The following is a 26,747-nucleotide window of genomic DNA, read 5'->3' as shown; positions in this document are numbered from 1 at the left end:
AAAGCTAAGCCAAAGAAAGGGGTAAAGCTGTGACACAGATTTAGGAAGAAAAAAAGACCATACCATTCTGAATTACAGCAAATAACAACAGAACATTTCTTCCTTCCATTGGAAGAACATACATGAAAGGAAAGGAAGAGAAGAGAAGAACCACACACTAGGATCATCACAGTAACACAAAGAGAAAGACAAAAAATTTTAAAAGAAAGGAACATCTTAAATGCTGTTGCAAAAGAAATGAAATGCACAGTCCAAGTCACAGAAAAATTCACTGGTAACTTCTAGACACATAACTGCAGTACTTTCTCCTTCTCTTGGAGGTCCTACCATTAAACACACAAGTGGTGTGCAAAAATATGCAATTGTAAAGCTCCCAGGTGACCACCAGAGAGAAGGTCTGGTTCCTTTGCTATGTCTAGCTAAGACAATTTTCATTAAACAGCTTTGAATAAACAACCACTTTTCCCCATCAGGCTGACAAAGAATACTTATTAAAATAGTAAGTGTGAGAAAAAGTGAACAACAAAGGCACTGGAGAGTTCCTCATAGTAACCAAACCACCTTCTAAAGCAACACTTCTGACCACATGCTCTTGCAAAATAAGACCTCACTTTAAGGAAGCAAATGCTGCAAATTGCCACAGACAGCTCATGCTTTGGGACACAAGTTCAAATGCATGAATGCAAAGACTCACAACACAACCACCACCAAGACTACAGACAAATTCACAGAACAGTGTTCACTGTCCATCATGGAAGCAGAGCTGTAAACTCAGAACAGACAGGATTAGGCAAATTATATTGCAGGTCCAATGTACTCTTCCATTGCCAGGGATGTTTAAATAAAATTACCTATTTATCCTGGTCTCTGAACCAGCCTCACCACTTCACAACTGCAGAGTAAGCAAGGATTCATTTCAATTTACCAGGAATTCCACAACTGATAAATTGTGTGCTTGAAACAGGTTTTGTCAAAGAGAAATGCAATTAAAATATTATTTGAAAAGCAGTTCTCTGTCGAAGCATGCAAAGAGGAGAAAAAAAAAAAAGGATTTGTCCAAGGCTAGGAAGATGAACCTAAAAAAAAAAAAAGCATTTCTGAATCTCAATAATTAACCCAAGAAAACTACCATTTCTTTCCTTAAATAAAGATAATAACCTCAGGGTATATTAGGGCAAAAAGAGAGAAAGTTAAAATAGAGCTGAAATTTGTGGTTGGGTTTTTTTTAACAGCAGTTCCTCAATATCATTAGCAATGAATATTCTGCAGCAAAATAAGGCAAGTGTATCACATATGAGAAGGCAGAATCTGTGGCACATAATATAAGATTCCAACAGAGAAGTCAGTGGAGTTCCCATGGTAAATCTTTATAATGCCTCATGAAAAATTCTAGACAGGCGAAATGAAGCATATTGGTGTATTTAGGAGAAAGGGAAGAGAAACACAACTTTTCTCTAATAAGAGAGATCTGAACTTTTTTTAAAATAAAGATTTGAGTTTGGCAGCTGAAAGAAGCTGAACTTGGCACACTTCTTCCCAAGGGAAGGAAGAGTTTAGCCACTCTCCTGACAAGAGGGTCTGACCCTGCCTCACAAAGCTGAGAAGAGGAAAATGACAAGTCCCTGCTGAATGACCAGCATAAATAAAATGCAGTAAGACTGACATTTATAATTGAATTGTAAAGAATAAACGTTTTATTGCTATTTTAGCACATCACCACACCACTGAATATGTCTTGCAATATTTACTCTCCTACTAAAAATGTGAAATTAAAATTATATTAAATCTTTTTTCTTTTTTTGACTGCTACTTTGATTATTACCAAATTACATCAACCATGCTTCTTTCTTTCTTTAACTGCTATTATCCAAAATCTCAGCATAACTTCTTTTGCTGCCAAGAACCCCCAGAGAACTGTCCTTGCAGCTCTTACTTGGAGAGAACTCACTCATGTGCCCACCCAAATCAGCAGGGAGAGCTGCACAAGAGTTATTGCTCTTGGACATGTGGCTCAACAGGCACATGGGAGAAAACACTAAGGAATGTACACAGAATACTTCAAAGACAAGGACTATTTTCCAGCAAGGCTACATACAAATTAATAAGAAATAGAATTCAAGAGGGGGTAACTGGTTGCTCATCATTTTGCTCCCTATGAAGAAGTTCAAGGTAAAATAATAATACTGGAGGAAGAGAAAAAAACCAATGGTTTCATTTGAAGACATTTAATGGAACATCTCAATCCTGACTGAACTCTACATTTCTTTTCTCTCCTAACTCGTTTTTGGAGCATGCTGTAGAAATGCACTGGAACTAATAAAAATGCACTGTATTTTTTTAAAGAGTGAAGTTTGATGAAGAAGAGCAGGTAGGTCTCATCTCAGGAAAAGAAAGAATGAATTGTGCTATTTGAAAAGCACCTCTCCCAATGTGATAATCTCCATCATTAGCAGACTATTCTCAAAGCATGTTCACTGCTTTAACAGGCTCATGGGATAAAGACTAAGAGTATGAGTCATGTTCCCAGCTGCTGTGAATTGGTACAATTCCATCAGGATCAGCACAGAGCTACTGTAAGAGTAGCACAAGAATCTAATCCAAATTTTAGAGATCCTCATGAATGGGGTGAGGGACAGACCACATCTGCATTTTCTACCACTAGTACTTGTATTGTACCACTCTTTAGTCTCTAGGGGATAAAAACCCACATAAACAACCTTGAAAAATAAACCTCCAATCTGCCCAGACTCACTATGCTGATCCTGGAATATTTATTACCAGAACAGCATCTGCCACAGTAAATATACATCCCTAGTTTCCATTTACTGAGAGGTAGTAAAAGAAAAAACCTGTTTAAAATGAATCACCCAAGTCAGACCACAAACTGTGACAATATAGGTTATTGCTATAAGATAGCAATTACTAATAAAAGTTAACACAAACCTTGATAATAACACGGTCTGAAAAGAACTCATATGGTGCTGGCTGAAGAGATAAAAGTACTTTTTAATTTTTTACATGATGCCATGTGTGCTAGACTTTCACAGCTCATCACTAAAAGTTGCAAGAACAATTCTGTTACTGGCATTCATCAGGGAACAATGGAAATAAGAAAGTTTTTTTTAATAATTTGCAGTTTCTTCTGTTATTTCTACTTCGTAACTATTAAGGCCTGAACACTTAAAACACTTTCCACAATATATTACTCAGAGTATTTAACTCAGAATCTATATCTCCCAATGAGGAGCAGTAAAATTTGGATTTGAACTGTACCTGCCCCAAATTCCAAAACTTTTTTTTTTTTTTTTACACTTAGCAAAGTAAAACTGTGATATTGAATAGTTTTCTTATAAAAGAAAACAAAACACTTCCCTCTCAGCTGGGTGACATACAGAGAGAAAAATATAAAAGAATCATCAAGAACATACAAAAAGAAGAATGTGTTTTAAAAAACAGATAACATAAATCCTGATTTACAGCTAAAAATGAAATGTGTGGGATATTTTATTTTTAAAAAATATTTTTGCTTGGTCCTCAAATGACTGAAAGACTGTAGTTCCAATGAACCTGGCTGATGTTTCTTCCTCAGGGGGATGTTGTTCAGTGCTCTACAAATTTCAGTGCAAAGCCCCTCAGGACCTGGAGTACATTGACCAGGACCATGTTGGTGTGGTGACCTAAGGCAGGAAGATGCTGTTCAGATTTGCTCAAATTTCAGTTTTCTGTGCCATTGCAGAAAGACACTGAGGCCATTTGGCTTATCCTGCTCTGACTTTTAGCCTGGTGTTGAAAGGCCCCAAAGAGGATCAGCTCTTTAAACTGGTGTTGACCTTTTCAGTTGCAAAATGCTGTTCTCAGCTTCTACCCTAATTCAGCATCATGTACAAAGTTGGGGCTGTTTTGCAAACTTCAATCAGCCAATGCTCTTGTGATCATTCAACCTTAACATTATGTGGGGCAGGGAGGATGGGGAGGGAATCAAATTATTTTGTCCTTGTAACTGGAGAGTTTAATAAAAAAATATGTACAAGGATATATTCATGAAAAACAAATCTTTAAGTATGTGCTTCAAAAACAGTCAGTTAAAGCTTAAATTCTTATTTACTTACAAAAATATTGTCATTTGAATTTATTGCTGTCTTTTACTGTTTTAAGGCCTTTAATAATTTTTAGCTATTAAAAGTAACTCAAAATTGTCACTTCTAAATAGACAAATCAATAAAGACATTACATAAACTGTTAGTTTAAATAAATAAAATAGCTTTAAAAACATTCCTAGTTGTAGTAGGGAACTTGTCACCACCTCAGGAATAAGGTATTTATTTTAGTAGCTTTCTTAACCATTCCAAAGCAGCACCAAATCAACTAAATAATTCAAGGAGGGGAAAAGGGGGAATCCCAGATCCTGAGGCATTATTGGAATGCCTGCTATGAGCTCCAAGACACTCAGACACTCCTTCAGGGTTTTTTTTTCCCTGAAGTTATTCCCTTATCAAAGACTGCTGATAAAAAAAATGCAAATAGAAGTTATCTACAAGGTAAAGAAAAGGGCTGATGAGAACACTAAAAACTGAGGAGATTTAATTTAAAATTTAGCCAGGTTCCAAGATAGGACAGAGAGGAATTGCTTTTTTGTAAGGTGCAGGGTCAACATTCACACAATGCTGACCAAAAAGATACAACATATCCAACAAGAAGGGAGAAAACCCAAAAAATAAAAAACAGCAACAACAAACCCCCTGATTTTTTATGAATACCAAACACATTCCACCTTTTTCATTTCCAAAACCAGCTCAAACAGTTTTTGTTATGACTATCTGTGAAGAGATCTTAGGCATTTCTGCCATTCCTAAAATACTTGATTGCAGAAATCATCTATTACAGGCTAAGCCTTATCTGAGCCCTATGGAGAGGGGCTGCTGGACTTCCATCAGCTGCAGGCACAGCTCCTGCATCTCCATCTCCTGCACTTTCTAGAAAAGAATATCCAATCTTATCAAAACACTGGCAGATTGTGTATACAGACACTGGTGCTAGACTGCAGAGGAAAAAAATGTTGGTTTTCAAACTGAATGGTACTTTTCACATCAGCCTGACTGCTCAGCATTCCTGCATTATCATGAAATCTGCAGCAGGATTTTTACTGGAAAACAAATTGCATGGAATAAGGAGGTTTTTCTGGAAAGAGATATTGCTGGTTTTTATATTTCTTTAAACATTTTTAGGTTTGCAAAACCTAAAATTGTATAGAATATACTGGTCTTCTCTGTCAATAGTCATGGTCATCACTAAGACAAGCTCTCTTCTGACATGGAATTCTCTGAAAGAAACATTACAGAAGTGAACAGTTGTTTTTAATAGGTTATTCCATAATATAGGAATATTTGATTTATGTATTAATTCAATATGCTATTCCATGTATACCATGTAGATCAGGTGACACTGAGGAAGATCAACAGCACCTGGCAGAAATAAGTCTGTATTAATTAAGAGGAACAAGACTAATTGGAGAGACAGAAGAGACACATGGAAGGGGATGTTGAGAACGTGGCTGGAGCTGTACTCCCAGTGGGAGAACACCATGTCAGGGTAAGACACAAGGAGCAGAAGGAGAAAAAAAGTAAGAAAAAGTAAGAAAACAGGAGCAGCAGAAAGAAGTCCTCGTGGGCAGGAGCTCCTGCACTGCCTGTCCCCTCACCACAGGAACTGGGCTGATCCAAGGCTAACCCACAACAAAAACCAAGGGCAGACACGTGTTTCCTCTAGATGCCTGTTAAGTGTTATGGTTTGGAGTGTTCCTACCCAGCATCCAAGTCAGCAGTCAGAATGTCATGTTATCTGGCAGTAAATTATGAAAAAATTCTCCAAGTTGAGTCTGGTTTGCCTGCAACACCACATGGCTTAAACAACCCACCACTTCCTTACAGCCTTGCAACAACAGTAGCTGGCAAAGGCCAAATTTTCTACAATTGAGCTAATAATGAGAGTTTTACTCTTCCTGGTTCCTGCATGTCTCTACAGTACAATTTCTATTTTCAGTAGAGTAGCTTTTAACTGCAACAATTTAGTCAGTGCCACTGAACTCCTCATAGCTGCATTTTGTTTTGTACACTCTGGTGTTAAACATCTCAAGAGACAGTCCCCTTGGGCTCCCCACAGGTTATTTCACAGTTTAGCTTTGCTGGAAACCTTCTTCCCACATCCAACTTCCCTCTAAAAACTTCCCTTTATTCATTTCAAATAAGTCTCATTATTATAATGCTCTGGTACTTCTCACTGAACACACTTTCTTGTTCCCTAAATTCATTAACTTAGCTATTTTTTGTTTGTTTTAAATAGCTATATTAATAACCTGTCCATACTACTTTCCTTTTAATATCCAAAGTTAACTAGAACATTCACATTCATTTGCTGAACTGCAAAATAATGTACTGCAGCAAACAAATTAAATTGTGCTATGGAGGCAGCAGCTACTAAAAATTTAAGATAATATTGGGTAAAGATGGACCTAACTCCTGTAAACAGTAAATATAACATCACTTAAAAATGACTAAAGATGCCAGATACATCAACTGAAGGTCTTATAAATAGGTTAAAGTGGCATATTTTACTTGAAGGGAAATCTTACATCTGTTTCCAATCACAATCCATTTTCTCCACTGTCAAATAAAAAAGCACTTTACCTCTCAGTCCTCTCTGAGGAAAACCTGAGTCCACTTCTACTGGTATGGAAGGAAGACAACAGAAGTGTTAAGTCTTCAGGTCCCTCAGGTTTACAAATTCACAGTTTAATACACAAATAAGGACAATGGGACACCAGAAGAATTGCAGATCTAGATCAAAACTACTCTTGAAATGTCTCTAGCTTTTACATTCTACCCAGTGGCAAGTTACACATGCAGCCTGAGTGCTTTGTTCCCTCAAAATTTTCTTTTCTGCCCTATCAGCAATCAGCTGAACTTTGAATGCCCCTTCACAGAGCCCAGGAAAGCTGAACACAGGACACAGACAAGGAAAAAGAGAAAACTACTGATAGTAATCAAAGCCTATTGTACTTGAGAAAACCAATCCTAATTTTGTATCAGGTTCCTCACACCTAGCACCCTTCTGATACAAAAGAGCCTCTCTTAGTATTTTAAGATGTCAGTATAAACAAGATTACAAATCCCTGTAGACCTTAACTAGGACACTAAGCTTGCTGCTGCCCTTAGATTTTGTTTTCAATGTGCATCAGCCTGTTTGCTAATTTACAGTGTAAACACATGAGAGGTCACAGGGAATTATGGCTCTCCAGGTGATAAACTTCTGAGGGTTTTTTTGGTACATTTCAAACTCTCATAGAACAGGAGTTTCTTTCAGACACAGCAGGCCCAGTATGACAGCACACATGACCCACACCACAGCTAAAATCTATACTGCAATATAAATTGCCATTTCAGGGCAAGACACTTGATATGTTTATCCTAATTCTATTTCTTCTATTAGGAGAGATTTTGTTTCTCATGAAAATAAAAACATAATTTGCAAGACATTGAATTTGTCTTAGACAACCACAAAGCAGCCTTGAGAGCACCCCCAGGGGAAATCTGCCCTGTAACAAGACATGGATAAGCTACAAATAGGAACAATTAGTGAAGAGATTATCTGCACACACTGTTAACCTGTGCAGTCTTTATGTAATTCAAATCTTTCAGCTTTCATCCCTTGAAGTTGACTGTACACAGAATTAATTCTGCATTGGTGAGTAAAGATGTTCCTGAGCAAGAGGTCTGGGGTAATGACTGAACAGCAGCAGCAAGAGGAGAGGACTTGAGTAACAATCTTCTACTCTAACACATAAAAATGACAGTATAACAATACAAATAACAGGAAAAGTTCGGAGTTCACAAGGACACCAAGTCAGAGGTGAACCCTGCAATAGTTTCCATTACTTCTGCCCCAGAAATAAAATAATTCTGACATCCATTCTCCATTAGGAATGCTACAACTGCAGGCATGTGATGCTGCAGCTGGGGTTTACCAACACAAGGACCTCTTTGTGTACAACAGATCTCTCTGAATGTCACACATCAAATTAACTCGTTCCAATGAAGCACAAGCAGTGTGCAGGTAAAGATGGCATTTAACTGACAGCTTGTGAAAACAGTAACATTGCAAAAAAAAGGAAGAGAAGGGAAAAAAGTCCCCCCAAAACCAGAATATACACATCCGCCTTTCTAATACTATAAATTACATAGGTATTACTACATGTTCCACTTATCACAGATTTTTCTGGATTTAAACTGCATTTCATGCATTTAAACAAAAATGCCAAACACCAAGAACCTCAGAGAGCCCTAATATCATCAAAAGTAGCAAGTCAGCTTGGGTTCAGTTTCTGCAAGCAGGATATTTACATCTGCCAACCACAAAAGTCCTAATACAACTTAATACTCTAATCTTCTATTTGCCAAAAAGGAAGAGATTATGTTACAAAGGAGGCACCTGTAGGGGAACTGCATCTGGACTGTGGAATTTTCTGACTTAAAGCTGATTCAACATTAGGTCCCAAATGAGCAATTATTTCAGTAAAGTTGAAAAAAAAAAAGAAAATTAAGGCAAGAGATACTAATATTTGATGGACTGAGATACACTGTTGCTCATGTATAACCACTGAGTAACCTCCATGTATTGAGATATTTTTAAAATTAAACATTTTAACAAAAATTTTATAAATTCTTCCAAGAACTTCAAGTTTGTTTATATCTAAGTTATTCACAACAAAAAATTATCTTCAATTCAATTTGAAATATGTTTTGGTAGACTATCAATTTTCATTTCCCAATAAAGTATTTTAAAACATTTCATTCCCTATGCAAGATCAAATTACAGAAATAAAAACCCAGACAGAAACTGAATTGAAAAGCACAGTGAAAGATTAGCCAGCAGTAACACTTACACAGCAGTTTCCAAAATATCTATTAAAGGCATAGTAATACTTTCACCAAATAGGTAATACAATAAAGAGCCTGAATATTAATAGTAGCAAACTTTTAATCTTATTTTCTTTACAATCTTGCTACTTACTGTAAAAACCCAAATCTATCAGTGACTTTGTAAAGCCGGTAGTCAGCATCTTCCCACGGTTCAATCTGAGCACCCTCACGTCCCTAAGGGGAAAGGAAAACATAAAAAGCCAAATTATATTTTATGACACAATAAATAAAGACACATATTGAGAGCATTTAACCACTGAAAGCATAACCTTTGGGACACTTTGGGTTATGGTGGCAGGAGGTTAGAGGAGGGGGAGGAGAATACCTAAACTAAACTAACTAAAGTTAGTCCTAAACTAAACCAGCCAAGAGCAGAACACATATCCCAGACCTTACCAACAGTATTTTCACCACAGGAAATATCTTTTGGTTGCTGCTATACACAAAATATATTTCAACCAGAGTCACAGTAATTCCACACCTGCTGTTAAACCCCACAATAATCCATCAACGTCCCCAGACTGCCCTCTACTAGTTTCATTTCCCAAGTCAATCTTTCCTGAATAATCACCAGCAAGAGCACATTCTGCAGACAGTCCTGAGTTAATGTCCATGCTGACTTGCAGCAGCTGTCAAACAATGCAACACTGAGTTTTCCCTCAGTTATGCATTCATTCACATCCCATTCTTTTTCTGCAATTGCCAGTCTTGCAGAAGGCTTGCAGAAGTTTAACTACATTTCAGCTCTTTCTACCTGTGGTATGGGCTATGCACAGGTTACTGGCTATGAAATCATGCCACCACTCTGAACATGAAGTTTATTGAGTTTGTCTGGCCTGGTTCTAGTAAGGTCCACTAAGGACCTGCCACTGGCCATGGCCATGGCCACACTGGAGCAGGTTTGGTGGCAGGACTTATGACCCCATGGGGACCCATGCTGGAGCATGTGCCTGAAGGACTGACCCTGATGCAGGGACCAATGCTGGAGCAGCCCATGGGAAGGACCCACAGTGAAGAAGTTCATGGAGAACTTCAGAACTTCATGGGACGGATCCCACACTGAAAAAAGGGAAGAGTTGAAGGAGTCAAACCTCCAAGTAGGAAGGAGTCACAGAAACAGTGTGGGATGAACTGACCACAGCTCCCATTCCCCATCCTCCTGCTCTGCTCAGGTAGAGGAGGTAGAGAAAACTGGGAGCAAAGCTAAGCCCAGGGAGAAGGGAAGGTTGGGGGAGAAAGTGTTTTAGATCTAGTTTTGATTTTCTTATTGTCCTACTCTGATTTGATTGGTAATAAATTAAACAGATTTCCTCAACTTGGGTCTGCTTTGCCCATGAGCCACTGGAGAAGGATCTCTCCTTGCCTTTATCCCAGCTCATGAGCCTTGGGTTATATTCTCTCTCTCCTGCCCAAATCAGGATGGCAGCAACTGAGCAGCTTTGCAGAGCACCTGGTGACAGCCTGCCACACATGAGCAGGTTTTTCCTTACTGAAACCACCAGTAAGTCTGGCACATAAAACATTCCATGAACTCTACAAACAAGGCCATTGCTCTGTACTCCATGGCACTTAAGAAATCCGTAAGTGTTACAAAAGTATCTGACTACCATGTAAGCATTCTAGGCATACTCTGTGCCAGGCTTTTCCTAACAAGGGGTCCAAGAACAAACATGGTATGACCAGGGCATTTCTTTAGTTTTCCACAACAATATCAGAAACAATACAGTTCGCTCATCTTCTACTTTTTCTGCTATGATTTCAGTGTTTGTACTTCCATAACCAAAGACTGAATAAATAAAAAGCAAAATGAGAGTCCTTCTGATCTCATAGTTATACTGAGCATCCTTAAACACCCCACTTTCACTACTTCTAATACAATATACTCCCTGAAATAGTCCCAAAGTAACTTGCAATGCACCTGAAAAAATGAGTTGATTAAGTCATTATCCAGAAAAACCCCTGTGGAGGGAGAGTTTAATTCACCCAGAGGCCATTGTATTATTAAACATCAGATTAGTATTCAACAGAGTACTTTAAACAACAGCTAGCTGGAATCATGATTCAGTTTTTAACCAGACATGGTACTAAGATTTATTATAAAATGTCTTTTAAATTACTAAAAAGTTTACTTACTCTGTCATACTTGGCAACTATCTCTGCTCGTTCCTGGGCAAGTTTGATAGCAGCATCCTGCTCAGCATCTGCACCTGTAAAGGAATTAAAATAATGTTGTTCAGATTTTCTCTCTTGTGAAAAAAGAACTGCAGCCAAATACTTGAAAATCAACTGCAGGGAGACTACTTCAATGGAGAAATGCCAAAACTATTGTGTCAAAGCAAAATATGACCTTGGTGTATGTCTTGAATACTAGTCAAAGCAAAGTGCAGTTACTGCACACTACCTTGATTGCTGAATTTAGAATATATTTGACTTTCCATCCATGTAGATATTAAATACAGTAACAAAATAATTCTGCACAACCCACTAAGTGAAAGACTGAAGAAAGTATGACAGGCCACTAGCTAGCAATTCCACAAACATCCTAATAATCAAAGAAAGCTGAAGCATTCACTACTGGCTTAAAAGAATATTGTGAAGTATTTACAGGATTTGTAGAGATATTGGAATACTGAAGAAATACTGCATGGCTTCTTAGAAATTCCCTAAAACTTATTTATCAGAAAACAGGGAAGGATGTTGTTTGACAGTGTCAGAACTGCAACTCAGGCACAGCTGGAATAAGTGTAAGGATATGACAACAGGAAGGTTGACAGCAAGAAAAAAAAATAACAGTGTGTGAGTAAGCATTGGACACAAAGATACTGCAGATGCAGCATTTACTACGTGAGTGGAGTTCAAGTTTTGCTCAGTCCTGTTCCCTGAGCAGAAACCATCTCTAGAACATGGACAAGAACAGAGAGCACCAAGAAAGGAAAAGCTGCTGTTTTGAATACCCAACAACAGAACATTACATCCCAAATATAATTATATCAAACCAATGAGCCTTAATTAAGTTTGCGAAAGATTCAAGAGTTGAATTTTTTGATTATTTAAAACCAATGAACTTTGAATAAAGCAAGGCTTAAAAAAGGTTTAAACTATATTTCAATCTAACACTGTTATAAAAATAACTTCAGGCATGTGGGTTTTATTCACTATCTAGCTCATGGCAACATAATGATCTTCAGGAATTGTACATGAAATAGAAAACAGATCAGCTATTACAGTTTTCTATTATATGACATTAACACAATTATTTGTTCAAACCTAGTGTTTCATTAATAAAGGTTATCTACACATTTTTCAACATTTAGTCAAGAAGTTGTGCATTTAACATGGTCTCTGCTTGTTTTCACTCCACCTTTCTTCAGGGGAATGAGAAGAGAACCTCAGAATGACCCAGCACAGACACAAGCACCAGCATTCAGACAACAGCACTGCTTGGCCCAAGCTTCCCCTAAGGGAAAGCCTGGCTGCTTCTTCAAAGCTTTCATTTACAATAATCCCCAGAAGTCACACTTGGTTACCCTCACCTGGCCCCCTTTGTCACCATCATTTGCTAATCATATTAGTCCTGTTTATTAAGAATACATAGAGCTCTGTCATTTTTTTTCCAGTGTGCAGCAGAACCAGCATGCATGTATTTACACAGTTTTTTGAGAGAGAAAAAAATAATAAAGAATTCAATCTGCTATATTTGGAAGCTTCACATCTCTAAGCTGCAATACTGACAAATCATCTCCTCCCTGTAAAATAAGGGATGAGTAGAATAATTTCATATTGCTCAGACTTTGGTGTGTCCAAGCAGGTCACTGCTCCTCCTGTGCTTTCTGGTGCTGGATCCACCTTGGATCTGTGGGGAAAAGCCCCCTTGTTTAAAGTACACCTGTTGCTGAGCTTCCAGAAATAGGTTAAAAAAATTCCTATCACTAACTTGCAAGTAGAAGAGATTAGATTTAATTTGAGAAAGAATGAAAGAGTGTGGTTTAATATAAGCAGACAATATTGTAATACAATATTGTTGTCAGTACATTCACATAGTATGTAGTTGATATACTGTTTAAAGAGAACTAAAAATGGTTTATATTTTTATTTTAAAATGTGCTCAAAAGGACATAGATCTTCAAAAACACAAACAGAATAACAGTGTAAGCTGAAAAAAGTTTAAACCTTTGCTTAAAATAATGCCAAACTGTATTTGCACCAGAAAGCAAGTTCCTGATTTATGCTGAAAACATGGCCATGGCTTACCATCCCCTTCCTCTGCATAAGCAATGTGTGAATCAAATTTTGGCATGTTCTGTGTCTCATGACAATTCAATTACATCTAGTGTGTAAATTATCATATTCATTGCCTTTAAAGTAATCCTCTTTGCTTTCTGCCAGAATCATCTTAACCTTCCAGCTGCACTGAGATAGTTCAATGTTTCATTAATCCATCAATACTGAAAACCCAGAAAACAGCTTGAGATGGGGGAAAGAGGTTTTATTTTGGGAGATAAGCATTAAATATGATTTTTCTTATAAGAGGAAATATTTAAATATCTCCAACTTAGAAATTACACATTGATTCCTGATAATGTAAAAGCTAAATATGGGAATAAGAAAAATTCGCCAGCACAAAAATATACTTTAGCAAATACATCACTTATGAAATTGAAAACAAATAACTGGTATTCTAAAATCTTATCAGTTTTGTTCAGTATTTCAGGGAAAGCAGCTAAAGATATGATACAAGTATGATTAAATTTACTAACTAAAAGTTAGCATTACAGATTATACAAGAAACAATGCCATCTCAAATGAGGTCAACAAGATATAGTCAATTAACCAGTACAGAGAACTGATTTGAACTAAAAAAATATATTATATATTATATTATAATATATTGAATTATAATATATATAATATATATTGAAATATATTAGCCATGACCTGATGATAAATTCTGTCAATTATGGCATGCTAAAGTACTTTAAAGTCCCCCCTAAAATCAGACAGGTTTACAAGGATAAGCAGCATGGCTAAAATCCTGCCCAGAATCAATCATATAATTCAAGGGTTCTAGGGACCTCAAGGACCATCTAGTCCAAGCCTTCTTGGCAAAAAGCACAGTCTAGACAAGACAGTCCAGCTCAGTCTTAGCAGTGTCCAGTCTTGGGGAATCCACCACTGCCCTGGAGAGATTATTCCCATTGCAGCTCTCACTGTGAAAATTTCCAAGTGTCCTGAATCTCCTCAGGAGTAACAGACATAATGCAAACTAAAATATATATAACACTTTGCTCTGTTAATGAATGCTAAACTACCTGGAAGATACTAACTGCCATAAGTGACATTGAACAGCAGAACAACAGGTCCAAGTAAAAATAAACACTAGAAAAGAAAAAAATAAGGTTGTGGCCTACAAAGAGATGCAAAAATTAGATTCTGAATTTTACTAAAACTTCTCAAGGACAGAGAAACAGAGCTATAGTTTGATGATCTGATGAAACAACAAAAAAAAAAAAAAAAAAAAATCCTGCCCTACTCTTGCTTTTATGCCATATTCTCTTTTCTGTTCCACGTGGAGGAAGAGTTGCTGTAGATGTAGTCACCTACAGAGACCAGAGAATCTTGACCCAAGAACCCCCTACTATCCACCTAAACATATATTTTAAGGTGAGGGTAGGGGGAAAAATTATAATAATGTAATTTTGTATTCATTTACATCACTGAGCTAAACACTGAGGATCCCTCTTGCAGCCCTGCAGTAGCTCAGTTTTCCAGAATAAAGGAGAGGGAACTGGCAGTCAGAAGAGCTGAACAAACTGTGACAGCCTGGCAGCAGCTCCTGGTTGGGGTGATGAACACAGAGCCCAGTTACACCTGGCTTTCATCACAGCCCACAGAACTGAGCTGCTGCTGAGGGAGGAATGGCCACAAGACAGTAAAACACTGATCTTTCCCACAAGAAGAAAAGCTGCTCTTCTACAAGGTTTACTAAATACCTGCATTTTGAATTGTTTGTCTAATCCTGTTCAGCTACAGAACTGCAAACCAGTAAGGCACAGCCTTTTTTTAAGTGATCTCCATGTGCAATCCACTGAACATGCATCTCTAGTCCCCACAAAAGTAGTCATGCAGCTTCTAAGATTGGTCTTTGAGGTTACTCAAACTCACTACTGCTGTTCTTCTGAAAGAGCCTAAAAAATGACTAGGCTGTACCTCACCTGTCAAACAACATGGAGTAGCTCCCTCATGAAGGCAGCATCAAGTGAGTGCCACCGAGAGCCTCCCTGGGTTCCTTACACTGAAGGAGAAGTAGGTACTAGATACATTGCACTGCTTATGCATCAGCAGCAGGATAATAAATTGCCCCTTACATATGTGCCATAAATTTAAGAAGAATCACAGATTTGTTTAGGTTGGAAAATACTTTTAAGATTATTGAGTCCAAGCATTAACCGATCACAGACAAGCCCACCACTAAACCATGCTCCCAAGTGCTTTTAAATACCTCAAGGGATAGTGACTCCACCACTTCCCTAGGCAGCCTATTTCCAGTGCCTGACATCCCTTTTGGGAATGAAATTTTTCCTAATATCCAACCTAAATCACCTCAATGCACTCTGAAGTTGTTTCATCTCATTCTGTCATTTGTTACCTGTGAGCAGAACCCAGCCCTCACCTGGCTACACCCTCCTGTCAGGGAGTTGTAAAGAGCAAAAAGTTTCCCCCTTGAGCCTCCTTTTCTCCAAGATAAACACCCCCCAGCTCCCTCAGTGACTCCTCACAGGACCTGTGCTCCAGACCCTATCACAGCTCCATTCCCTTCTCCAGACACACTCCAGCCCTTCAATGTCCTTCTTGTCACAGGGGGGCCAAAACTGATCCCAGGATTCGAGGTGTGGCCTCATCAGTGTTGAGTACACAGGGGCAATCACAGCCCTGGTCCTGTTGCTCACACCATTTCTGGCACAGGCTCATCCACTGAGGACCAGCACCCTCAGGAGTGATGCCTCTTGCAATGGGGTTGAGGTTCAATATACTAAGAGCATCCTGTGTAACCTTATCCAAAATTCCAGAAAGCAATTTCTTCCTTTTTGGTCCTTTAACCCACCATTATTGTCTCTCCAACAGCAGAGCACTCTGAAAACCCCGAAAGAATTGAAAATGTTCATTTGTTTCCCATGACTTTAGTGAAATTCTTGCTTGTTTGCACATTACACATCCCACTGCTCAAAGAGCTGCACTGGCACAAATTCCTGTCTGCAGGCACTACCATCAGCTGCTACACATCCACACATTCAAAGCACATATCAGAGCAATAAACAAAGTCTCTGGTCATAGCAGCAAGTCCCTTAAATACTCAGGCTGTTTATTTTCCTTCCAGTTCATTCCTATCAACAACAAAATAAAAGCCATGACGTACTCTTAATAGTATTTTGTTTTGGGTACACGATGTTCAAAAGGAAGAATCTTGGTAAATACCTGCACATCAATACTAAACCTGCTCTAAACAAAGGGGATTAAGCGTCATTTATTATACTTTAACTTCATGCAGAGAGAACTTTTGAAACAGAGAACAACTTTTGACATAAAATGAACTAGTTAGTTAGAAAAACAATCCCTTTTGCATAGCAACACTTTCTCTGAAATACATATTTCCAGAAGTTAACTGAGCTACATTTTTTCCACCATTAAACATAATCATATCCCTTAAATATTATTAAGTATTTAAAACTCAGTTATCACTAATTTGAAATGAGACAGAATTGAAACAGCAGAATATAAACAAAGTCCAGTACATAAAATTGTATATAACACTTTACCAGTCTTTAGACTGTCATTTTCATTTTCTTCCCAGTCCTTGTAGAGCTCTGTTTTAGTCTTCATGAAGTAAATCTGTTTGCTTCTAGACCATATTCTAAATCAGTATTTATCAAAAATGACCAGGGGAAAAGTTCTCCTCCTCCACTTGCTGCATGTACTGCACACAACTGAGCCACTTGACACGTGCTCCTTTTACCAGACACAGCCCCTCTACAGCTCCAGGAGCTGCAGAGGCTGGAACAAAGATGCCATTTGTTAATGCCAAGTGTCACCAAGGCACCACGCTGGTGTTCTCCAGCCCAGCCCACAGCCCTGCATTCCAGCTCATAATAAACAAAAGAATTTGAACAAACAGCCTCAGAGGCCAGGGCTCCTGTAACACATCACTGTTATATTCTCGGGCAAAAATTCTTACTGGTGTTTTCCAAGTGCTGCGGGAAAAGCATCTTACTGAAAGGATTTGCTTGAAATGGGGCTTGAAGTACCCTCTTTCTGGATTATTACCTAAGAAACCACAAAATTAGGTAACTCTAAAAATGCAGTTCCGATTTCTGCAACTGGCATCCTACTTAAAAGATAGATATTTTACATATTTTCTGATCAAAACCCCTTTACTATTCAAGATACCTTGGGGACTTGAAACACTTAGGACGTCAGGGGTTGGCAACAACATTTTTTGTTGATAAAAGTGCAGAAATTCAGGAGTAAAACCTGAAAACCAGATCCCCATACCAAGTATCCCATCACAAACACAGGAACCATTCTCCTGCCCAGACTTTAGACCTCACAGATGCTTTCCCACAAAGCTGCTGTGTGATGCCTGCAGCCAGGAACCAGCCAATTCCACATCCTAACCTAAGCAGTCAGGGCACTAGCAGATACTTTGTGAAGCCAGCTGAAAGATGATCAGTGGCACAGGCACAGGTCACCCAAGGGGGCTGTGGAATCTCTCTCCATCCTTGGAGATGTTCATAATCTGGACACGGTCCTGGGCAGCCAGCTCTGCACAGAGAACAGGGCTGAACCAGACAACTTTGCGAGGTCTCTTCCAGCCTCAACTCTTTGGTGCTTTTCTTGTGGTTTTAACACTCAGAGAAGTGTTAAAATGCCAGGAACAGGAGATCTGATCAAGCGTGTTGGACTGTTCTTTTTTCTCCAGAGACTGAAAAAAGAACAGTTCCTTCAATTGTTTGAACCTTCCTCCCCACATCTTCTGGCAGAGCATCGAGCCTGGAAATGAGCAGCAGCTCCTTTGTCTTTACCAGTGATTGCTGCTCATGGATCCCACCCAAGCCCAGGTGTCAATAGTTTAGTCTCTGCAATCAGGATGAGTTTAGACTAAGCCAGTGCCATGTCCACTACCAGGCACATTTCCCTCAAAAGCAGCATTTTCTTACTGCTGACACACACAACAACAATCTTCTTGCCACACAGAAATAATCTTCCACTGTGTTCATAACAGAACTACTGAACTGAAACCAGCTACTTTCTGTTTCCTTATGTGTGAGCACATTTGTGGTGAGGATGAAAAGAACTCACACATAAAGAACATAAGCATTTGTCCCAGGTCAACTCTCTCACCTTCACCACTTGAAAACAACTTGCTTTTAACATTTCTGCTGCTCTTCTACCACACACTAATCCCAGGCACCAATTAGCCATATTACTCACACACACACACACACACACATATATATATTATAGATATATTAGAGGTATCTATACTGATGCTTCTCTTATGTCTCTCAAGCATATCTGGTTTTGTGGGTGTTTTTCAAGTAGACTTACACACAGAAAGGGGAACATTTTGGCTTAACTGAAATTTCTCTCTATTCAAAAAAAAAAAAAAAAAAAAAAGAAAATATAAAAGAGTAAAACTCTTAGTAAAATCAATAAATTGCATTATGCTCTGCACTAAAAAAAAGCCCAATGCAACAGCAAAACACATGCACCTCTTAATAATCAGCATTCAGAGTAGACACTATTGTACTTTTATTGCATAAGGAGCAACAAGTGGAAAATATGAAAGCAAAGATTTAACCTCCCTGAAGAAACGTGACTGAACTCACATCTTAATAAAAAATCAAGTTTCACTATGGTAGAGCTCTTGCAGTTTTGCAACATCCCCTGTGAGACTCTGCACATTCACCAATGGAAAATGGTCACTTTAGAAATGAGTAGAATTAACTGCTACTAAAAACCCTCTCAAATCAATTTTGAAGTGATCCCCAAAGGACTCAAAGCAAGAGCAAGAAAATCAAGGCAGCCCTGCAGTGATATTCCACAGAGGAAGCCTGTGTCAAAACATGAAATGTGAATTTAGAAGTCTATACATTGCATAGACTTTAAACCAAATGCTCTATCTTGTTTTTAAGCAACAATGGATTAAAGGGCTTACAGAAACTCTACCAATATTAATCAATTACTGCAATATGACTATCATTTTATTTTTAGTAACACAGCCTTACCAACACTTTTAGTTAATGGAGCAATAAAAGCACAAAACTCAGAACAAAACAGAAAATAAAACAGAAAAATAACATACTCTAATAAAATACAACTTGGCCATTTAATTAGTCCTAATTTGCAATTTGTTTTTCTGTGTGGTTCACAGAAATAACTACACCTTAAAATTAGATCACTCCATCAGTAATGCCTACACCTCACCAGCTGGAAGCTGCAGTTGGAATGCTCATGTCATCACTTCTCTACTGAACCTTAGGAAAGTTCCCACAAGGGTTACAAAGTGGATTGACAAGATCTGGCAGGGCTCTACTGTAATTCCATTTTACAATGTGTTGTGTGCAGTCATGAGCCAGAAGATAATTAATTTGCTGAAGGTTAACATAATCAGTTGCAAAGCCAGAAGAAACCATACTTGCCAATTTTCAACAAGCTACACTGGAAAGAGTAAGCCAAATTTTGAATAATGCTCCTTTCCAGAAAGAGGACAAAACCAACACACAATCCACCTTCCTACTCAGACCTCTGTCAACACAACATTGAAACATTTATGGCAGCTCTTAATAGACTTAAATATAAAATCTTAGGCTGGGTATAATTTGGGGCTTGCCAGCATATAAAGACTGGTCTGACTTGTGCCACAACTAGCTAATGTCTTATGTCTAAGCTTAACTCATCCTTTGTTCTTCTCTTCCCAAGGGTGTAGCTGGTATCCAGCCTTTTCATCAGTTTTTCCTCAGTGTTATGAAAAGAGCAGCATTGTGGCCATGAAGAAGTGGCCACTCACCTACAAGTTTGTCTTTGAGGAATGCAGGCAGTGCTGAGCTCAGCCATGCCAGCTGCTGCAGGGGCAGTGGGAGCAGATTGCATCCCTCTGCTCAGGGGACACAGAGCCTTGTGTGTGGAACATGCTGTAACCAGCAGCCATGGAGCCACAGACACAGCTTCATGGAAAATACAGGAGGATTTCTACTACATGCAAATCATTTTATGGCCTTCCACCAAAAGATTACATTTCTTAGGATTCCTGCTGTGGCTAGAACTGATCCCACTGTAACATATAATCTGTTTCATCTACAGCTCATGAGTATTACTCCCACACTCCCCCTGAAATCCATGACCTTTCCCAGCACTAGCCCTAGCCTTTACAATTATGTCTTAATAAAATATGCTGCAAATCATCTGCTGCATTATATGGTAAGATCAGACACTTGACCTCAGAAGCAGTACTGACAGATGAAAATCAGAAATATTTCAAGAATTTTTACCCTATATACCTAATGTAAGTCAAGGTATCCTTTTACACTAGTGGCTTTTCAGGTATTGGTTATGATTTTATAAGCAAATTTAGCTGGAAATGCCTTTTTTTTTTTTTTTTTTTTTTTTTGATCTCTTGTACTTTAAAAGTATATTATGCTAGCAGTTCCCAGAGGCTTTGGAGAACTAAAACATCCCTTCTGTACACTGACACTGCTCATACTTCTTTTTACCATGACAAGCTACTAAACACACAAGCAAAACCATCTTTCAGCAAGACTGAACATAGCAGTTCTCTGCAATAAATTTCTTCTTTGCTTTCCCAATGTCATATATCAGGATATACCAGTAACATAAATCAAAAGAACATTAAAAAATTTTCTGAAACGTTGACATTACTTCCAACATAATTTCAGATTTCCTGTTTTGAACATTAGAATTAGTAGTAGAATATGAATGTTTTCACAGCACTAAGACTTGCAGTATCAATTTAAAGAGTAAAATGGTTCTAATACTTTCAATTCTGACACAAAGTAGAACATTTCACAAGAAGAGCTATGCTTCCCACATTAACAGATTATATTTAAGTAGTCAGTTGCCACACTGCACTAATTATGGTAAGTCTCCTGATTAATCATTTTTCTCTCTGCATTAGTCAAAATTAATGAAGCAAACAATAATTATATTTTTAAATTCAGCGTTAATTATGTGAAGTCTATTCCCAGTTTAAAACATCACCAAGACAACACTCATACAGACTCTGGATGAAGTTTTTTAAAAGAGGGCAGTTCTTCATTTTTGAGGAAGCTGGTTTATTTCTTCTGGAGGGCTAGAGAAGCTACAAGTCTCTAGTTACAAAATTTTATCTATGTTGGTATCATTTCATACTGACTCAAATAAAGAGATTTGTTCTTCTACACAGACGAGCTTTGAATACACTGACATACCCAGAGTCCAGCTCATCATTTAATTACACAGCCGATTTAACTGATTACAACAAGAAGAAAAGGAGGGTTTGTTTTTGTAATAGATGCTATTCTGCCATTTAACAAGACTAAAGAGCTCCAAGCCAGCTCAGAAAAACACTGGCTCTGACAAAGTGGAACTGGAACAGCAGCATGGGGACACAGCAGCAGCAGCAGCTCCCTGAGCTGCCCAACAGGCACTGCCCACACCTCCCCAGCCCCACCAGAGGCTTTGGAAAAGGAAGCAATCACAAACAAGCAATGGATGAGCAGCTCCTGAAACCACCAGATTTACTTCCTGAGTGCACGTGCACTACCAGCCTTTGACTTTTCTGCCTTCTCCTGGAAGAGACAAGATGAAGCACACAGGGATAAGTCCTTGCCCAAAAATGTGAGAAAACCTCCCTGCAGCCTCTGTTCACTCCTGAACTTGAGCCTCCCAGGGGCTGAGTTACTGCTCTGCTTCTGTGGGCACAGCCTCTGCATGGGGCGACCTCAGCATCCATTTTCAAGCTTTAAATTCAGTTTCAGCCCAATACACAACAGGAAAGGAAAATCATAACTATTGTGGAAGTTATGGCAGGATGAAAAACCATTCCTTGCTTTCTTCCAGCAACAGCATTACAGTTACACCAGTTACTACAGGATGCTAGACTGCTGTGATCCATACCAGAGCATGGATCTTAGGCATCCCTCCATATACCACTGGGATACACTGAGTGAACCACCAAAAAACACAGTAACAATGAGAGAAGCTGCAAGGCCCTTCTCTTCAACTTTAATTATCATCTTAACATACTTAAAGTATTTCACAAAAGAAACCCAAACTGAGTTACACACTACAACTCAGCTCACCATAGCTGAACAGCTTTCTTCAATTACTCTGTCTCAGAGCTACTCATCTTTGAGTAGATAAACATTACAACTGCAGTAATAATACCTTAAGTACAAATAGGATCCTCTAAGGGAATCCTCTGAAAAGTCTGAATGACACCAGGAAGCTTTTATGACACTAAACCTTCTCCTGGTGGCTCTGTGATAAGTTTAAGTAAGTCCACAGAAAGACATCAAGGCAAATTTAGATACCTGCCTGCTTGTATAAGTTGTGTCTACACAGCACAGAGCTGAATAACTGGCTACTTACAATATCTGTCATTCATTTAATTCAAAACTACAATGACATTCAATAGAGGAGAAAAATGCTGAAATCCCCTCTGAACATTTGAAATCATCTTAAGTGTCAGGCAGCAGTAGATCCATGTTTTTTAGGAAAGGCTGGAGGAGTAAGAGACAACCAGATGAAACATAAACAAGTTTGTCAAATGGCAGCAGAAACGGGGGAAGTTTCTTCATCTTTGCTATGAGAAAAGGAAGTGAGGGGTAGACAAGAAGGTTCTGTTGTTTTCAGTTTCACTGACTGAGGGCTGGTAAACAAAACAAAGTAAACAGCCATGGCATTTCCCATGTGAAACAGAAATTAGGGCCTCCAAGGGTGTGCTGTGTGCCTGGTCCCAGCCCTAAGCTGAGGGAAAGCCCAGCAGAGCAGCTGCAATAAATCCCACCAAATCACAATCAGTTTGCATTCATACTGCTCATTAGCAGTACCAGTATGAATTTGTTTGCCTCTGCCTAGTTTGCATCAGTTAAAACCTTTGTCAATATAAAACAACTTCAGAGTTTAGATTAAAAAAACCCAAAGGCAGGGAGAAAGGGGGCAGAAAAAACATCACAAACTTCCTGGCTGTGTATCTACAGAGCACTGCACCAGTAAAGAAAAACACTTTCTGCCTACATTATTATATCCATCCCCTTTTTTTAGATGTAATCTATCCCTAAAACTTAGGAGAGTGTGCCAAAAAAGTCCTTGGTCTTTTCCCCCAGCCTTTGACTCCAGTTAAGTACAGACAACACTGAGGTATCAGCATCACTGCGAGGCAGGCACAAAGCTGTAGCAGAAAAAGACCACAAAAGACAAAAATGAAAAGGCATTTGTTTGAATCTTTGATTTTAAAGGACTGTACAGGACCAGAACAGAATTTTCCAAAGAGGTTATAAATCTCCTTCAAGTAAGAGACCACAGCAAGAGGCACCATTTGGTTCATTCTTTGGATACTCTGAAGACATTTTACAAATATCCAGCATTAGCATAAGATGAAAATTATTAATTTATACTGCTGTGCACAGAAACAATAACTTTAACAATAAGTGCATTAACAGGCATATCAGTAACCATTTATTTTTATTGGCTTAAAAGAAGCTAAGCACTGAGGTACTTCAGTAACAAACCCACCAACAAGTTTTCAATGCTACTTCTCTCAAAATCAGTACTTTCATTCCAGTACTGATGCAAAATGAAGAGCTACAAACACATGCTGTGAGCACCTTAACAAGTTCCTACTGCAAAATAAACACGAGGTTAATTTTAGTCTAAGCTTCATACACAGGCATCAAGAAAAAAAATCCATTTGTTTATGCTGAAGTCAATAATGCACTGAACCGACTAATGATGATATTCTTTAAAATCACTACACTCTGTTAAAGAAAAAAGCCAAACCAAAGAAAAACACCCATAACACAGGAAAATCTGTTTGTCACAGATTCTCATATCTCAGCAGAAATTGCGTGAAATTAAAAAAAAAACAGTTTTAACTCAGTAAACTGAGAATGCCTACTTCATCTAATAGAAACACTGATGCAGTTCTATGGAAATCCCTATTCCAGGTTACAGGCATTAGCTCTAGGACAATACACAAATACAGCCTTTTATGGATTCCAGTCCAGAACATGTAACTATTGCCTTCACAACAGATCCCTCTCAACCTCTGTGAATGTCATGTCCCCCACAGAATCAAAATCCACAGGTAGAGTCACAACTTGGTTGAGCCTGTGGAGCTGCACCTGGCAAACAGGATCCTGCTCCCTGGGAAAAGCAGACCCACTGCAGAACCCTCCCCTGGGGCAGACATGAGCTGTTCTTTCCACCAGGGAGAAGCAGGAACAGCACCAGCTGGGATTTAAACACACATCCACCCACTGTCTGCTGTGCCTGTGGACATGCAATTAAGATATTCAGCACTCTGGGGAGGGTTCAAGTTCTCATTTGTGCAGCTCAGGACCAGGAGCAACAGGGATAACTGGTTACCCAGGCATGAACCAAACAACCCATCCTTCACAAGACAACAGCTTTGAGCTCCAACTCAAACCAGCTGCAGAGAGAAAACTTAGAGGTCAAAGCTCTACATGAGCCTATATGGCCTTTAAATAATTTTCTTGATTTGGAGAGGTAGACACAGTGGTCACGCAGGAAACCTTCCCATGAGGGGCAACACTCATTCTGAAATCCATCACCCTCACATGGAAATTCAGCAAATTCATCAGTGAAGTTAAAACTCAAAATTACTTCGAAGGGAAAAATATATTTTGGTTATGAATTCTGGTTCCCTTGTACCACTGAAGATATTTCTTCAGTTGATGTTAAAATGACAACTTTGCATTAACTAACAAAGCCAAAGCCTCTACTTGACTCAAGGAACTGTAATGCAGTAAACCAAAACTATCTATGCAAACATATTCCTGAAACACCTAGCAATCAGGTGGGAAATGAAGAGGATGAACATAATGAATGTTCCTTCAATTACAACATTTTGTAAGGATAAAGAGCTGTCATTCCAAGGGCTTCAAACTTCACAAAAATCCAACAGCCTCTCATCAACTCTTCCCTCTTCAGCAGACATACAGCTGTCATCTGCTATCACTCAACTCTGAAAGTGAATGACAACTACCAAATATTGCTCCTGTTTTAGAGTTTTCAGAAACCCTTAAATTTAACAACAAACTTCTTGTTATGACAGCCAGTTCTTAAAAGAATTTACAAACAACTCAGTCATCCTTAAGGCTGAGCAAAAAGAAGAAATATAATTTTCAACTTAAATGTTTTACTATAATCCACACTAAAGACAACAGCTTTTAGGGTGCATTAGTCATCAGTATAAACCTTATTCTACTTAAATAGTGAGCAGAATTTCTATACTTTCTCCTTCTCTAGCTCACTTTATTCCCTGGCAGAGAAAAATCCAGGGGTGTAACTATTAAACACTATAAAATTACTCATACATATTCTATTTGCCACCACCCACTGTTTTGGGAGAGCACACAAAACCTAAGCACTGACAACAGGAACCAGTGGTTCACATTATTGTGATAACATGCTCTATAAATGTAGAAAAACAAAAGCATCAGAGAGTACTTTGTATCTGAGGTACAAGAGGCTGCCTGATCCCAGGGTAACAGTCAGGCCACCTCAGACACGCTGATGACAGGTTTCTCTGAAAAATGAGTCAGCTGCATGCCCTGGGGAAGTTCCCTCTCAATTAAAACAATATCCCAAACAGCCATTATTCTTCAGGTGCTATTGAGCCCAGGTGGTGTTTCACTGAGTCACCAGCTCCAACAAAGACTAACTCACTCTTTCTGCGATAAACAGGATTTTAAGCAAAGGCACAAAACAAATCCATGGATTTGAAACTCTTCATTTGAAACCAGCTAATCAGGCTCTATTAAATGAAATCTCTTTGGTGGGAATGCAATGAGAGGCTCTCCTGTTTGAGAGGTCCAATGCTGTGGATGCAGGTGAAGGCTGCAGCACCCAGAGCTCCAGGGCTGATGGAAGCACAGCCTGCTCAGCTTGGACACTGCAGCCTTTACCCTGACACGCTGCCCAAGCGAGGCAGTGACCTGTGCCATTGTCCTCTGCTGATGTAACCCCTTCTGAGACCTGAGAAACAGAGTACTGAGAATTTAGGAGTCACACCTAATGACAGTGCAAATGCAAACAATAAGAAAAGAGGATACAGAAAGCAGGGGGGAGGAAGTGTGATGTTTTAGCTAAGGAATGACATTTTAAGAGGATGATGTACCAAATTACTAGAATATAATTAGCTGTCAAGTTAAAAGTATGCAGAGATCATCATCAGTAAGGAGCATGGGATTACAACATTCTATCAAATCTGAGTACCAATTTTCCCACCACCTTCCACCTGTTTTCCTCCTTCATACCTATATATTACATCAGCACTATTTGGTATTTCTCTGCTTACACAAGCAATGCTGAAATGAAAGAAAATAATAATTTAAACACCAAAAGCCTAAAGGAAAACTCATGGAGGCAAAATACAGATGCAAAACAACTGCACATTCTTAATAAGACAAAGAAGAAATAAAAAAAAAAATGGAGAAGAATAGGCTATGGCACAATTTAGTGTGAAGGGTCTTA

At 38.7% G+C, this 26,747-nt stretch overlaps 1 protein-coding gene across 3 annotated transcripts in view; it reads right to left on the bottom strand.

Annotated features, from left to right (window-relative positions):
- The window catches only part of USP6NL (USP6 N-terminal like), a 109,399-nt gene that overhangs the window by 47,972 nt on the left and 34,680 nt on the right, over window positions 1-26,747 (bottom strand). For 2 of the 3 annotated variants that reach the window (XM_079304429.1, XM_079304427.1), the window contains 2 exons: window positions 11,109-11,182; window positions 9,067-9,149 (listed from right to left, as the gene is read on the bottom strand). In XM_079304429.1, coding sequence (XP_079160555.1) covers window positions 9,067-9,149; window positions 11,109-11,182 — 157 coding nt within the window. Of the gene's footprint in view, window positions 1-9,066; window positions 9,150-11,108; window positions 11,183-16,789; window positions 17,058-26,747 lie in introns of those variants that run through there. The other variant, XM_079304428.1, reaches the window with a different exon arrangement.

This window comes from Erithacus rubecula, assembly GCF_903797595.1.
Source record: "Erithacus rubecula genome assembly, chromosome: 4".
NCBI lineage: Eukaryota > Metazoa > Chordata > Aves > Passeriformes > Muscicapidae > Erithacus > Erithacus rubecula.
Note: the sequence above shows the minus strand (reverse complement) of the source record. Positions and strands in the feature narration are given on the sequence as shown.